Here is a 16349-nt window from a genome sequence, read left to right on the forward strand (position 1 = left end):
TTTTTTTTTTTTAATACTGTATTGCCTTTTTCCTACCACATTACTGTTAATAATTTCCTATCCCCTACATATATTTTCCAGCTTATGATTTATTCATCCTTGTTAGGTATCCTTATTTTATACATCTGATAATCCCAGCATCAGAAGAAATGGTATACGATGCGGTGTCTATTATAGCTTGTTCTTGCCCAAAATCATGTTATTTTCTTAGAGACCTTAATAAAATTTACTGCTTATTGTTTTTGGTTCTTAAATTTATCTGTTTGTGGGCATAGTCTGAAACTATGTAGTGTGGAAATGTCCTCTTCTGGAGAGGCTTTGTGTTTGTTTCAGGGCCCTGACAGTTAGGACTACCTTAGACCAAGATCATTTGTAAATACTTGCACATGTAGGCCTGACTTCAAAACTTTCCAGAGTAGCCTTCTCAGCAGTTCCAAGAAGTGTGAATGTGTGGTGAGCTGAATTTCTCTTACTCTCAAAATGTAATCCCTTTCTTCAGTGTTGGGGAATCATAAAACTCCAGTTTCTTGGAAGAGCTAAACTCAGACTTATGTCTCTCTGGTCCCAGTGGCCCTCACTGGAATCTTTTATTTGTATTTTTGGTAAATGCCTCTGGGCTGCAGTCAGTTACATGCTCATGTTTTCTAGTCAACTCTCTTGTTAATGCTTTCATTCAGAAAGGTTGGTCTGAGAGTTCCTCAGCTGTCTTTCATATCCTAAATATTTTTAAGGCTTTAAAAAATCTTTTATTGGCATTGTTATGGTTTTCAGTGAGAGAGTTAATGCAAATAACCAGACCATTGTTATCAAAAACTGTCTTTGATATGGTCAAAGAAGAAACCCCAAAGAAACTGTTTCTGAGTCTTCAAAGTAAGTCTCACTTGCCTGAATGTTGCTTATTGATTCTTTTCCTTAAAAACAATAATAACAACAGCAACAAAACCCATCAATAATTTGTTGAAGTCCAGTATTTACAAATACTTGTATTTAAATAGGTATTAGTTTTATTTTCTTACTGTGGACTGTTACCATACTTGAAACCTCACTGAAATTGCAGTAAGTCACTGTAATTCATGGACTTCATTAAAAATATTTTTTTGTGCTGGGATAGCTTCTAATTACCTCTTCTTGAGCATGACTGGAATACACGAAATCATAGCTCTGACACCCCAAGGAGCATACCTTTGAAAAGTTAGCACAAACTATATACAAGCCTCTAATCAATACTTTGTCAGAGTATTGATTAGTATTAGTATTTAGTATTAAATACTAAATGTATTTAATTCGTACTGAGCACAAATGTTTAACTTGGATTTTTCTCGGATTTTAGAGCATTTAGTGCCTCAGAGGTGAAAATATCAGTGTGGCCTATAGCTATCACAATCACCATATGATTTGTTTTTACAGAGAATTTGTTCCCATTCATAGTGGGGAACTTCTTTATTAGAAAAGTTGGCAATAATGTACATAATTTGCTTAAATAATTCGTATATCACAAAAAACATCAGTCATTATACCATTTAATGAAATGCTTATCATTTTGTAAAATTTTAGAGTTATTTTAAGCTATCAGGATACTGATATATAGTGAATAATTAAATTTCTTTTTTGAGTTAATACAAAGAGTTGGTAAGGATGTAAATAGAATACTATATAGCAAAGAAAATGAACGATCCTTAGTTGTACTTAACAGCAAGCACAGATAACAGAAAGTCTATAGTGAGTCAGAGTGGTAAAATATGTCTCATTTGCATCTAGTTTGAAAAAAGACAAAACTAACCTATTATAAATCAGTACAGATAATTACCCTTGAGGCAGGTAGTGACTGAAGAGTCTACCAGGGACGTAGTAATATCTTAGAAATGTCTTTTTTTTTAATGTAGGTGCTAGTTTTATGAATGATTTATATTCTGAACATTATACTTAGGATTAGTACACCTTTGTTTATATACCTTTGTGTATATGTTATAGTAATTAAAGTGTACTTAAATATGAAATTTATTTTCATAAAAATGTTTAGTACTTGATAATATAAGCCTACTTTTTTGTGCAGTTAACATATGATAACCACCTCTATCAGTCTGCACAGTCAGTCAATCATTCATACGGGCTCATGTTTTATATTAAGTTCCTATAGTTGCTATAGCAAATGACCACACATTGAGTGATCTTAAATATCTTACAGTTTTGGAGGGCAAAAGTACAAAATGGGTCTTTGGAGCCAAAATCAAAATATCAGCATATTTGTGTTCTTTTTGGGGTTTTTAAGGCAAGAGTCTGTTTTCTTGTTTTTTGCCCTGCCTCCAGGGGTTTGCCTGCATTCCTTGGCTTTGTATCCCCTTCTTTCATCTTCGAAATTAACATCATAGCATCTTCAAATTTCTCTCTCTCTCTCTTTCTCACTCACACACACACACAGAGGTATCCCCATACCCCTTTGCTTTTGTTGATATATCTCTTTCTCTGAATCTGACACTCTTTTTCTCCCTTTTATAAGGACCCTTGTTATTACATTGTGCCCACTTATATGCAGTTCAAGATAAAAGTCTCATTTCAGAATTCCTAATTATATATGCAAGGTCTCTTTTGCCATCAAAGTTAGCAAGTCAACAGGCCCCATTACGTGGTCAACTTTCTGTTTTCCAACATTTCTGTTTACCAGAAATACCTACTTTGATGGGTGGCTTCATTATTATAATTATTTAAATGGTTCAATGATAACTCAAGTTGGCCAATGTTGGCATCTATGTCTTTATGATCTCTGACATTAGTTTTAGAGTGCTTCTTTATTTCCTGACACAGCATAGTCTCAACTTAGCTTGTAATTCCCCTGCTCTGGTCTTGTAATTGGTCATTTTTCTGAAGGGTCCTGGTTTCCTGTTATGGAAATGGAATTAAAGGCCAAACTCAGGCGTTGAACTGTACTCTTCTCTCTTGAAATGTGTTAGAGCTAGGAAATATACCCATGTGTATAGGAATGTTCCTATACATCTGATACAGTCATATTCATATTTCTAAATATGAATATGCATGTACATATACATAGACATATACACATGTATACATCCAGTCTGCCCTGGTGTGTTTCTTTCTTGCCCTCCCCTAATCTGTGTTAGGATATCCCTTCTTCCTTTGAAAAAATTCTGATTCCTGACAACATCAGCACATTTTCTCATTTGTTCAATCCTAATAATACATCTGAAATTATTACAGAATTTTTTCATCTGACACCAATATAAAATCAAACCTAATGAAGTCAGGATTTGTTTGTGGGGTTTCTCCCTGTTTCCACTTCCAGATGTCCTCCAAGCAAGACTAGGGGTGTATAGTCCATACTGTATTCACAGGGTGCTTGGATTGATCTGCCTCCTCCCCTTTTAGTGTGGTTATACCAATCATTTGCAATACAGTTGATTTGTTTCAGTTTGCTTTCAATTTTAGGTTTTATTTTTCTTCTTTCTATCCTTTATGATTTTAGTTTATTGAGTATGGAACATATTAACATATTTCCCAAACTCAAAACTATAGAAAAAGATGTATTCAGAGCAGTTGTTACTCCCTACCCTGCATAAGTATTTCCTCCACTCCATCTCCACATCTCTACTTCATCATACCTTCTGTCTTTTAGGTAGTCATCTTCATTGGTTTTTGGTTCATTCTTTATGTGTGTGTGTGTGAGAGAGAAAAGAATATATATTTTCTTATTTCCACTTTTTCCTTATGCAAAAGGTAGCATGCTGAATTTACTCTTTTGCATTTTGCTATTTCATTTAATAGTGGATGTTGGGAGTCACTCCATATCAGTTTACTATGATCCTTCTCATTCATAGCAGTATGGTCTTCCATGTGTATGTATATCATAAGTTACTCAACTAGTTCCCTATCTCCAGACATTTAGTTTCTAATATTTTGCAACTATATACAGTAGATAATATGCAGTTTCCTACTACTAGAAATGTATCTTCAGAGCATATTCCTAGGAGGGTCATTGTGGAGCCAAAGGGTAAATGTGTATGAGTTTTTCTAGATCACCCACAGTCCCTTATACAAGGTTTTGCTCCCCTACCAGCAGTAAACAAGAGTGATTTTTTTTCTCTTCATAGTCTTTCTGACAGTATATTGTCAATTTTTAAAAAAGTTTTATTTATTTATGCATACAGAACTGGGGTACAGGCTAGAGGTAAAGGGGCAGTGAGAGGATTCACTAGAGACAGGGTGGGGAGTAGGACAGGCAGATCAACCAACTATACTGCTAAGGGGAGCAGCAGGCAAGACAGAAGAGGTCTGCTGCGCCATGTGGGTCACCTCTGGGGCCAGGAATCGGACTTACACTTAAGTGGCTGTGGCTAGCTTGCAGTGCTGCATCCTGACCTGTTGAACCACCAAGGGGGGCCCATATTGTCAATTAAAAAAAAAATTCATGCCAGCCTTTTGTGATCTTGGAAATTTTAAAATGTTTTCATAGTCATTTCATGTTGTAAAGATTTAAAGATTTGTTCTCAAAAGGGGGATTTGGGAATGGCTGGCTCTTTTAATAACAGAGGTTAAAGTTATGTCCTTGGCATCTTTAGCCTGCATGTCTGACATTACCTTGTGTTGAGGACAGAGGAACTGGCAACTGCCGTGAACATGCTAGTTACTGTGCTAGTATTATATGTACCAACGAATTTTAAGGTCTACTGCAATGAAGGAAGTGATTGATTTTTAAAAGTAGAATATGAATTGTAGCTGAGTACTCAGAATAGTTCACTTTCAGTTTTCAGATTTTTTACTTTCATCAGTAAAATTTTAAAAAATGCAAAAATGCAAAAATGGAATATTGAACATTTTCATTATAAATGATTGTTTTAGAAATACTTTGCTCTGTAAAGTTGTTGCTTTATTCTTTTTTTAAAATTTTATCAATATACTGTATTTAACTAGTCCCCTACCAGTGTGCTTTATTCTGTATGAAAAGAATAGCTGAACTTCTGGTATTCATTCAGCATTTCTTAAAATGGAAAATGAGTAGTTAAATCATAAGTTTGTAATTAAACTATAAGAATTATACGTAAATTATATAAATAAGTTAAAAGTAAGTTTCAAAATTAGACTGTGAAAGCGATTTGTTCTTTCTTTAACATCTGTATTCATTTGGGGGAAAAAAAAGCTTGTTATTTTGGAGAAGGTTTCAAACCGTGCTTGATTGTTCTCTCTGAAACAACTGGGAAATCAGAGGTGGTTTGTCTGCTACATTTACAGTTTTTGTGTCAATTGCTAAAAATAACCAAGATTAACATGCCAAAACTTTTTGATGTATTTGATAAAATATGAGAATTGTTTCTTTTCTCCCCCCCCAATATTTTTATCATGGTTTAGATTAAACTTGCATAATGATACTATTTTATGTATATTAATTTCATGGTTTAATGTCCACCCCTGCCAACCATATTTTGCATTATATAATGAAATTCCTTTCACAAATACTGAAGATTTTAATAAATCACTGTTTTCGTGATTATAATGTCATTTTGACCTGAGAACTTTTCAGAGTTAAATGGGTTTGGTGGTTTATTAAATGTCATGCATTTTAAATACGAGATAAATTTAGCTGTTGGTTTTTTCACTCCTTTGATTTGTACATTTGTGAGTAGATAGTGGTTGATATCAGTTTTGTGTTCATATGGATTTGAACCCAATTTTGCATCTTTTCTTTTAGGTTATTGATTATATCCTGCCACCCTTAGTCTCCTTGGTTCAAAGCCAGAATGGTAAGCATGACCACATCAATGAGCATTCTATCAGCTACACATTTCTGTTTTCATTCTATCTGCATGTAGTCACATTCTTGGCATTTTTGTTTCTCTTTCAAGTGGAATGGAGACTCTTCAGCTTGCGGTTACTCTCAGAAACCACTTCTTTACTTGTGAACCAGGAGGTTGGGGATGGCAAGAAGGAGGCTAATGTTGATTCTGAGAACAGTCTCCTGGCCCTGATTAGAGATGTCCTGCTTCCTCAGTAAGTGCAGTGTGCTGCATTCCAAGAAGCATGGGGTGTTCAGGATGCTTCTGGCAAACTTGGTCTTATAATGGGGTTGGGATCTTTGTGTCCTCATCTTTATGTACATATGATTACGTAATTGTTTTCAAAGAGTTCTAGAAACAGGCAGAAGCTACTACACTGCACAGGACCCAGAAGAAGCTACCCTAACTTCCAAAATATCCATTTAGCACTTTTTCTGTTTCCTACAAGGCCCATGACTCTGAGGTTATGCAGATTTAAAAATGTTCATGATTCTAGAGGTAAGGATTATTATTCAAGGTCAATATTATAAAACAACTGTAACATGAAATTGTTTTTCCTGAGACCTTCTCAGGAATACACATGGAGAGGAATTTTTCCTCTGCCCAGAATTTTTCCCCCCAGACTTATATATATATGTGTGTGTGTGTGTATGTGTGTGTGTGTATTTAATAATATGTTTATTTTTACATTATTTTTTGCATTTTTTCATCTCAGTTATAATCCTTGTGGGCTTCCCATCACCAAATGACCCATGTGCCATCACCATAGTCCAGTGCATTTCCCTCCTCCCACTGTTTTTGATCCCGTTCCCCACTCCACCCCCATAAAATGTCTCTGGTATATAGCTGTTCATTATTATTATTATTTTCTCACCTGGTCTGTTATACTTCTGCTATGAGTATAACCATCCACTATTTTTCCTTTTCTTTCTGGCTTATCTCACTAAACATGATCTTCTCCAGCTTCATCCATGTTGCTGCAAAAGACATATGGTTTTTTTTTGGTTGCTGAGTAATATTCCATTGTGTATATATACCACATCTTTTTAATCCAGTCATCTACTTTTGGACGTTTGGGCTGTTTCAGCGTCTTTCCAATTGTAAATAAAGCAGCAATAAACATGGGGGTGCAGGCATCTTTTTGAATCAGTGTTTTTGTGTCTTTTGGGTAGATACCTAGGAGTGAGATTGCTGGGTCATAGGGAAGCTCCATGTTTAGCAGTTTGAGGAACCCCCAAACAGTTTTCCATAGTGGTTGTACTAGTTTGCATTCCCACCAGCAGCGCAGGAGAGTTCCTTTTTCTCCACATCCTCGCCAACATTTGTTGTTGTTAGTTGTTTTAAGATGTGCCATTCTCAGTGGGATGAGGTGGTATCTCATTGTGGTTTTAATTTGCATCTCCCTTATTACGAGTGATGTTGAACATTTTTTCACATGCTTGTTGGTCGTCTGCATTTCCTCTTTGGAGAAATGTGTTTTTAGCTCTTCTGCCCATTTTTTGATGGGGTTGTTTATTTTTGTTGAGTTTCATCAGTTCTTTGTTCCTTCTATTCCAAGGATTTCAAGGGTCTTAAACATAAATGGGTGTGGAACTTGGTCGAATGCTTTTTGTGCACCTATTTGATATGATTATGTGATTTTTATTTTTCTGTCCGTTGATGTGATGGATTATATTAATTGATTTTCTGATGTTGAACCATCTTTGTGCTCCTGGGATTCTGCCCAGACTTTTGAATGGAAAGTAAGTTTAGGTACAGGTAGGATTTTTGGGGAGTGATGGTGGTGGTGGAAGAACAGGCCTGTAATGAAATTTTTCACTTTTACTCCCATGCTCAGATAGCAAATGCACAGTAGAGTGATCACTGACAGCACCCATTGCAAACATGTGAAGGTCAAAATCACACCTTAAATTCAGGCAACCCTATGAATTTTATTAAGCTAGAGTAATGAAAGTAAAAATACATCGTATCACTATTGAAGACATTTTTATAAAATACTGGATTTTCTATTGTGTCTTAAGTGTATACCTGATCCTGGCTGCTTCCAAGGCCTGGACTGCCCCTCTGAGTCAGTTCAACATGTTTTCAAGAATGACTGTTTTCTCAAATACACCTCTCTATTAAACTTCTCAAGATTGCCTGTTCTTATCCAAATGAAAAAAACAAATCACTGTAGAGAAACTAGATCTAGATCTAATTCTGCTATGAAGCACTCAACCTGTCCCAGATGGATGGAGAAGGTACAGTTTATGGAACATGTAGCCAGTGTGTCACCCTTTCTGAGGGCCAGGGAGCCTTGTCCTGGCTCATGGTGGCTTGATCTATGATGGCTTGACTGCTTTTTTTCTTTTCTGTTCCTGAATTTCTGTAGTTTGTTTCAAAGAGTCTCCTGATAATTACTATATATGGTAAGTGATCCCCAAAGCGGGAAATGAGTTATCTATAGGTAAAAAAATTTTAAAGCCTTGTCATGTGGAACCTCATCAGTGATAAACTACCAACAAATATATTTTCAGTTGATGTGTTACACGAACGTGTGTGTGTGCACACAAATATAAGATTAAAACATTCTCTCATGAGATTAATATTTTTAGTAGCATCTTACACTTACAAAAAGAAAATCCTAAACATGTAGTTTTTGTGCAAAAAGTGTTTTTTTTAAAAGATGGTATTTGGATACCTGCTATCTCACATCTAGTAGAGAAGCAGTTTTTAAGGACCTGACCTACCTGTAGCCCCATGATAGGGAAAAGATTTCCTCCAGAAGACGAATGGTTTATTCATCTGAGCTTGAATCAATAATGTGTGTTACCTTTAATGTTTCTGTATCTTTTCCAGAGATAAAGAATTAAAGGGGGAAACACAAATATAAAGCACAAACCAGTTCAAGCATAAAAGTAATAGAAATGAGCACAGGTTTTTATTATACAAGTTGAATTTATTGAGATGTGTGTTTTTCAAAACATGTGGACTGATTCTGGTGTGAAGGTCTGGGTTTTGGCACTACATTTTATTCCCTTAATTTCAACTTCTGCATCTATAAAATGGGTATAATACAACCCAATTCAACAAGGGATCATGAGGGTTAAATAGGACACTGCTTGTGAAACAGTACAGTGTGGGCCTTATTATTTTCCTAACACGTTTAGTACAATTGTTAGTGCATTATTGTCATAACTTCTGTTAATGTTTAAAATGACATTTGTGAAATAAACATTACTGTTAGTAGTAACAGTATTTAGTGCGTGCTTCATGATCAAGTTACCATGTGAGGTAGAGTGACCATGGAAATAGGTAATGCTAATTGTGCCCACTTGACATGCATAGTAAGGACTCAATAAATGTTATGTAGAAATGTAAAAAATGAAATATAAGTGATGTGTTTATTTAACTTTGAGGAACAGAACAACTCCTCAGTAAGGAGTTTGTTCTTTGAATATAACTCTTGTTTAGAAATGCCAATAATGGAAAATTCATGTTCTCCATTGAGTACATAAATATAGTAATGACCAGATAGGCACAGTGTCTGTCTTTATGTAATATATTCTGGCACAGATACATATTTCAGAAATGAAAAAAACTTTTTTTACTGAAGACACTAAATCTTGCAAGTAGAAGTATATTAGTATAAATTAAATTTTGAGGTCACCTTTCTTAAGCCGGGAGCCTGAGTGATGTTTATAAACCTGCCATAGACACTTGTTCTTTCTAAGACATTTGTTGTGCTTATTATTCTTTACTTTTGAGTTGCACAGTTGACCCAGCTAGCTGAGGGTTTCGCCATTAGATGACGTTAGGACCCTGTTTCCCCTGGCCTACTTTTTAACATCTTCCAAAAACACTAGTGCTTCTTTGGTCACAGTTTTGAAACTCTACTCAGTTAAAGTCAGGAATAAGAAAAAGATGCCCACCATTGAAAAATTAATAAACTTGAGATTATAAATATCAGCTAATCATATAAGAATATCAATTCCTTAGTAGTCTATTAGTTTTTATTGATAAATAACAAATTCACACAACTCCTAATGGCTAAAATCAACATCTTTTTATCAGATCACATGCGATATGTCAAAGCCTGATGATACAGACTGGGTTATTAGTCCAGAATCTCATAGCACTGAAATGAGGGCCTTGTCTTAGCCTCTGGGAGGGATGTGCTCCGGTTCAGGCAGGCCGTTGGCAGAATTCAGTTCTTATGCTTTGTCCCATTTTCTTCCAAAAGGGTTGGTTTCTTTGGGAAGCACCAAGAGAGATTCCATCCCTGTCTCCTGACTCCTGGCACCAGCAGTTGTTGGTTTATAGCAGTATCTGTTCAATCTACATCTTCATGTGACTTTACCCCCTGCATCTGTCTTAAACTTGCCTCTATCTTTTGATTATAAGGGCCCCTCCCTGACATTGTATTTATAGGTCTTCCCTGTCCAGCATAGGATCTTACCTTGAGATCCTTAACAATATCTGCAAGAATCCTTTTTTTTCCCCAAACAAGGTCATATTTGCAGGTTCTGGGCTTAGGACCTGAGCTTTTTTGGGGATGCTATTATTGAGTCCAGTAGAGTTGTAGGATCAGTGCCCCTGTTTCTGAACTGGAGGATGTACATCCAGATGCCCATACTTCTCACGTGGCCCCTCCATCATTGGTTCAGTCCTCCTCATGCTTCCAGTCTTTCTGACTTCCTCTCTGCCACCATTTTGAGAAAACGCTCTGCTTACTGAAGTTGGTGTTAATGACCTTTGATGATCTGGGTCTTGTGATTAGCATATTTGTATTTAATTCTTGGCTCTGACTTAACCTGCTGTGTACCCTCACTTCCTCCTCTCCTTTCTTCCTTTGACTTTTTCCTCCTTCCTTCAATATTGTTGAAATGCCAGTAACATAACTGAGTTATCTATGTAATGAATGAGGAAATGTGTTTTTTTTCTCTTCTGAGAAGTAAGAAAAACACATATATTCAGAAAAATCACCATTTTTTTTTTTGTCAACATAGTCAAGATTTAATTTTGAAGGTCCATGCAAGTAAGAGGAAACTGTTTAATGAATCTAAGCTTAAAGTGACCTTATTAATTAAATGGGTGCTTTTCAGAAGTTTAATGTCAGTGTTATAATCAATGAAATCTTAGTACTAAAAGTAGTTGTCTGACTTTCTGAACATTTTTTCCCCCTTAGAGTTGTTACAAAAGGTGAACATTTCTCTTTCATTATATGACTGTAAAAGGGACTAGATTCTTCACTCAGAAAATGTTCCTAGGAAGGAGTAAATCTTAACATTCATGTAAATGTAAATCTCATCTGTACTACATGTATGAATGTACATATGTCATTTAGGACCCTTTCCCCCTCACTCTCTTCTTACTTAATTCATGTAATAAATTTTTGTTGACTGACTTCCATGTGCCAGGTGGTAAGGATGAGGGAATCCTGACCTTCGAGGCATTAACATTCCAATGGGGGAGACAACAGTAAATCAATACGAGATGAGTGTGAGTGGTCTGGAAAAAATAATGTAAGGGATTAGATTTAATGGGGATGAAAAAGGGATTGTTGAGAGAGGAAGAAGAGGGAAGGCTTTAAATGAGGTAACAGGGCACCCCTGGTGGGGCAGCACTAAGAAGCTAAAGCCACTTCAGCATGAGTTCGATCTCCGCCCCTCGAGGTGACCCACATGGCACGGCAGACCTCTCTTGACATGCATGCTGCTACTCTCAGCAGTGTACTTCATCAGTCAGCCTGTTCTTCTCCCCACTCTGTCTCTGGTGAACCCTCGCATCGCTCCTGCACCTCTGGCCTGTACCCCAGTTCTGTGCATAAATAAATAAATCTTTAAAAAGGGGCCCTCCCTGGTGGCGCAGCGGGTTAAAGCACTGCACTGAGAAACTAAAGCCACTTCCACATGAGTTCAATCCCCGCCTGCCCCGGAGGTGACCACATGGCGCGGCAGACCTCTCCTGACCCGTCCGCTGCTCCCCTCAGCAGTGTACTTCATCGATCTGCCTGTTCTGCTTCCCGCTCTGTCTCTGGTGAATCCTCTCACCCTCCGCATCTCTGGCCTGTACCCCAGTTCTGTATGAATAAATAAATAAATCTTTACCAAAAAAAAAAAAAAAGAAAGGAGGTAACAGGTCAGTAGAAACACTGGCTATGTAGTTTGCCTTTGGTAGACTGGAACCACTTTAGTGTTCCTCTTTCCTTTTAGCTTTGGGTGTTTTGTACTGAAAAGAGATCCTGATATAAATGTGCTCACACAGTTTTTAGGACAATATGGCAGTCAGCATTTCTCTCCTGGGGAAAATGAATACTGCTTTTCTTTTTTATAATTCTCTTGTGACTTGCATGATCATCAGGGTCATAATGACTTCATAAATTATTAAGAAATTATTAAGCTTTTTTTTTTTTCTAACTTAAGGTATCTGAAAAACTACCAAATTCTTTTATAAATTAAAATTTTATTTCCTTTTAGAAACCGATATTTATAATGTATTACATTAGTGGTTACACACCATAGAGTTATTTATCTGTCTTTGGGATAATACCCACAAGAGTCATGGTTTTGACTATTTCATTTGATTGTTGGTGGCTCAAAGTTCTTCCAGATGCTTCTATATTGCATCTTTGTCTCCTTCAGCCACAAGCATTCGATGTTAAAATAGGCATGAACTTGCCAGCTTTGATGGGAATTAAAATAGAAAGAACTATTTCATTTTTGACCTTTCCTTAAATATTTTTTTTTGCATATAGAATTTAATTAATAAATATTTTTGCAGATATTTGAAAGTATCATAGTGCTATACTTCCTTCCATTTACTTTATCTTCTTATGTGGTTTGTGTGTACCTAAATCAGTGCATTGATGTACAGTGAATATTTCATACACCATTAAAGATATAATTACTTGGGGATAGTTTGTAAGTTAGAGCACAGAGAAATACTCTTTTGTCCTGAATCAGGATAATTCTAGCACTTTAGTTCTTTGGATAAGGTTTGCAAACCTTGAGTGTTGCTGTATTGAATTGTTTTCTTTTAGTCTTTCAGGTCTTCATATGAAAATTTACTGTTGATTTTTTTTTTTTCAGGAGTTAGGAGAGACTAGAGCTTACTGTCTGAAATTAGATTTAAAACTCATTTTGAAGTTGAACCTTGCTCTTACTTTTGAACCTTTCTCTTAAAATCTTCTTTCCACCCCTGTAGTCTCTGCCCACTTATGTATCCATTTAACTACTTATGTACTTAAGTATCTGTGCATCCACGCAAGACAGCAAGAATCATATAAAACAAAAGTCATAAAATCACAATAATGGACAGTCTTAATGGTATCATCTCTTTGTTTGATTGATACCTTATCCTGCTTCATAAAAGTTTGGAGTTGATTCAAGAAGTCATCTAGGTCAAATTTAGAAGAGTCTATTTAAAAAATGCCAAAAGCATAGGTGCCTTGTCCCCTTTTATAGCCATCCAAGGAGAAGTCCTCAGCCGTTCTAAGGCAGATTTCACTTCCATGCCTTTGCTGTTGGCAGCCCCCACTTGATCTAGCTGGCACCCCTCCTTCTGCCACTCTCTTTAAGCCTCTAGTCCACTAGCACTGAGCTAATATCTAATATATTTCCATCTTTATATCATTCCCTCACTCTGAAATGCCTAAAACTTTAGATTGTAGAAGGCAATAATAATACCCAGCCATGCAACACATTGTCAGTGTTTCACTTTTGGCCTACCGTATTGTTTTAATATCTTCCTTCTCCATTTCTAGTACTTTCTGAAATTTCCTCCTTGGGACCTGTCTCTCCTGACTGCTCCCAGGTATCATACTGTGACTATTTATACTTAACTAAAATTATTTTATTGACAGTCTTATAGTGCACTATCTGCACCTACTTTCCGAATCATTTAAATAATTCCCAGTTCTTGAACTTTCCCAGTATTTTACTATAATACGCCTTGCTACAAAGACCATTTTATGACTACATCTTAGAATGCTTATTTGTTTTCTTTTGTTGAATTTCACTACATAGAAACATGGTGAATCAATTACATAAGTAAAAAGGTGAGGAAGGATAAAGGAAGGGGTAGGGTCGCTGTGTTAAAAATGATATGTATTTTAAAGGCATTTGATATGTTCTGGCACATTGTTTTCAAAGTGATGAATGCTGATACTACCAGCTTCCTGTGATTAAACTTATTTTGCTGTATTGGTTTTCACTTGTATTCCTCTAGATACTAATCAAGTTGACCATATTTCCCCTTTATTTCTTGGTCATTACATTCTTGGGTAGAGTTTGTCCATTTTTCTGGTGATAGGTTTATTGGTTTGTAATAAATCAATATATAATTATAAATATTAACTGTTAACCAATTTTTCTGTAAATATTTTTTCTTGTTCATGGAGTCTTTGTCATTTAGTTGATATTTAAAAACCCTTAACTCTAGAGACAGACCCTGAAGGCTCTATTGTTCTGATTTACTTCTCATTGTCATAATTAAATAGGCAGACTAATGAATTTAAAGTTTTTACTTAAATTTGAATTTACTGGTGATATATTTTTATAAGGTATAGCCTGACCATTCTAATTCTGTTTCTAGGATTACTCTGTATCATCCAGGATCAAGTGTAACCTTTTTTCCCCATTTACTTACATGTATGGTCTTCATTCCATCCTGTGCTTATTATAGTGTAGTATCTTCCTCATAATAGTTCTCATTAAAGTTCTTTGGGTATTATGATATTACTCTTTCACCTCAAATTGTTGGAATACATTTCATAGAGACATGATATGTGAGCTTGTGGCTTAACCCCGGTGGAATGTCCTCTTTATGATCCCATGCCTCCCTCCTCCCCAGCAAACAGGTTTTCTTTCCACTTGGCCAGTTCTTTGGTACATTGCTCAGAAAGCATCTCACGTTCATCTGTGGTTATTTACATAGCCTGATTAGCCTTTTTACCTAATTAGACACTGGTTACACCAGACACTTGAGAAGATAGGGAAGAGTCCATCTCTTAGATCCCTGAATATATAATTTTTTTTCTTAGAAGTTTTCTTTCTTTTGGGATAGATATGAATTTGCTACCAATGGCTGTTCTCTTGGGGTTCTAGTTACTTTGGGCTCTGAAGAGCGGGGTCTTGGGACACCATCTGAAGAATTTGTTGTTATATTGATGGCAACCCAAGTCCATGGTCAGTCTCAGATTATGAGGACTGCTCCCCTAGAGCTCCTGGTTGTCACTATGTTCCAGCCTCTCACTGGTCACTATTTTCCAAGGCTTCAAAGGAGTCAGCCTTCCTGTTTTTTTTTGCTGTCAAATTGCCTTCAGAGGCGTACCAGATCCAGTTACTATTAGCTCAGCTATTTGATCTCTCTTTATAATATAAGTTTAGACCCTCCCTGGTGGTGCAGTGGTTTAGGATGCAGCGCTGCAAACTAGCCACAGCTGCTTTCAGTACGAGTTCAATCCCAGTCCTGGAGGTGACCCACATGGTGCAGCAGACCTTTCCTGTCTCGCCTGCTACTCCCCTCAGCAGTGTACTCTGTCAGTCTGCCTGTCCTGCTCCTCACTCTGTCTCTAGTGAATCCTCTCACCATCTCTGCACCTCTGGCCTGTACCCAGGTTCTGTATGCATAAATAAATAAATCTTTAAAAAAAAGTTAAATACATTAAAAAAAAAATCACAGCATCGCTTTGGCTGATTGCTACAATTTGACCTAACATTGGTTAAACCAAAATCTATTCAATATATTCAATGCTTGTATTCCTACCATCTCCTTTATAAAGTCTATTGTTCTCTTTTTCAAGGAAAGGAAACCAAAACTGTTCTAGGGGAAAATTCTCATTCACATGCTGGTGTCAGCTTCAACCTTCCCTCCTGTTTCCAGATTCAATAGCCCCAAACAATCTCAAGCTAATTGTATTTTAGTAAAGCTTCATTACTATTTTTCTAATAAACATAGTTAGTTTATTTAAAATATTTTGTGCTTTGCAGTCCTACTGAGATTTTTTCTCAAGCATATTTTAAATGTGTCCAGTGTTTTCTCTTTTTACATGAGCTTTTGAGTAAGCTCACAAATGAAGTGTGTGGCTTTTTTCTCTATGATTCAGCTAAGTCTGGGAGTAGGGGTGGAAAGTACTAGTTATCTGAGGTGTGTGAATGACTCATCAGAAGTTTCTCTCTTCTCCTTTTGAGATTGCCTAGCTCATAATTTCCAAATATTTGTTAAAAGCAGATGTGACTTTAATGCTTCAGTTTCCCCTTTAAGAATCAATGCTGTAAAGGGTTAACTCAGGAAGTGTGGGGGGTTCAGTGAGTCCTGCATGTTACAAGCAGACTGGCCTTTGACCACATCTAGAAAGATAACTTTTGAGCTTTTGGAATATCCAGCCCGATAAGAATCTCTATAGACCTGGAGCCTTTAGCTGGCTAACCTGGGCTAGCAATGTAAACTGTGCTGGGTATCTTAGATCGTTAAGTGTCAGCCTGACCTGTGCAGGAGTTGGAGACTGAGTCCTAAGGTAGGCACGCAGGCACTCCATAGCTGTGTGACTGCCTCTAGTAAGGTAAGCATCCCTGGATGGTAGTA

The 16349-nt window shown here is 36.6% G+C and overlaps 1 protein-coding gene across 1 annotated transcript in view; it reads left to right on the forward strand.

Annotated features, from left to right (window-relative positions):
* ULK4 (unc-51 like kinase 4) overlaps nucleotides 1-16349 on the forward strand; it is a 350684-nt gene that overhangs the window by 111675 nt on the left and 222660 nt on the right. Inside the window, exons 28-29 of the mRNA XM_012735176.1 lie at nucleotides 5699-5750; nucleotides 5853-5997. Of these exons, the coding sequence (XP_012590630.1) occupies nucleotides 5699-5750; nucleotides 5853-5997 (197 nt within the window). The remainder of the gene's footprint in view (nucleotides 1-5698; nucleotides 5751-5852; nucleotides 5998-16349) is intronic.

Source organism: Condylura cristata, unplaced genomic scaffold, assembly GCF_000260355.1.
Source record: "Condylura cristata isolate star-nosed mole 26May11 unplaced genomic scaffold, ConCri1.0 scaffold00004, whole genome shotgun sequence".
Lineage (NCBI taxonomy): Eukaryota > Metazoa > Chordata > Mammalia > Eulipotyphla > Talpidae > Condylura > Condylura cristata.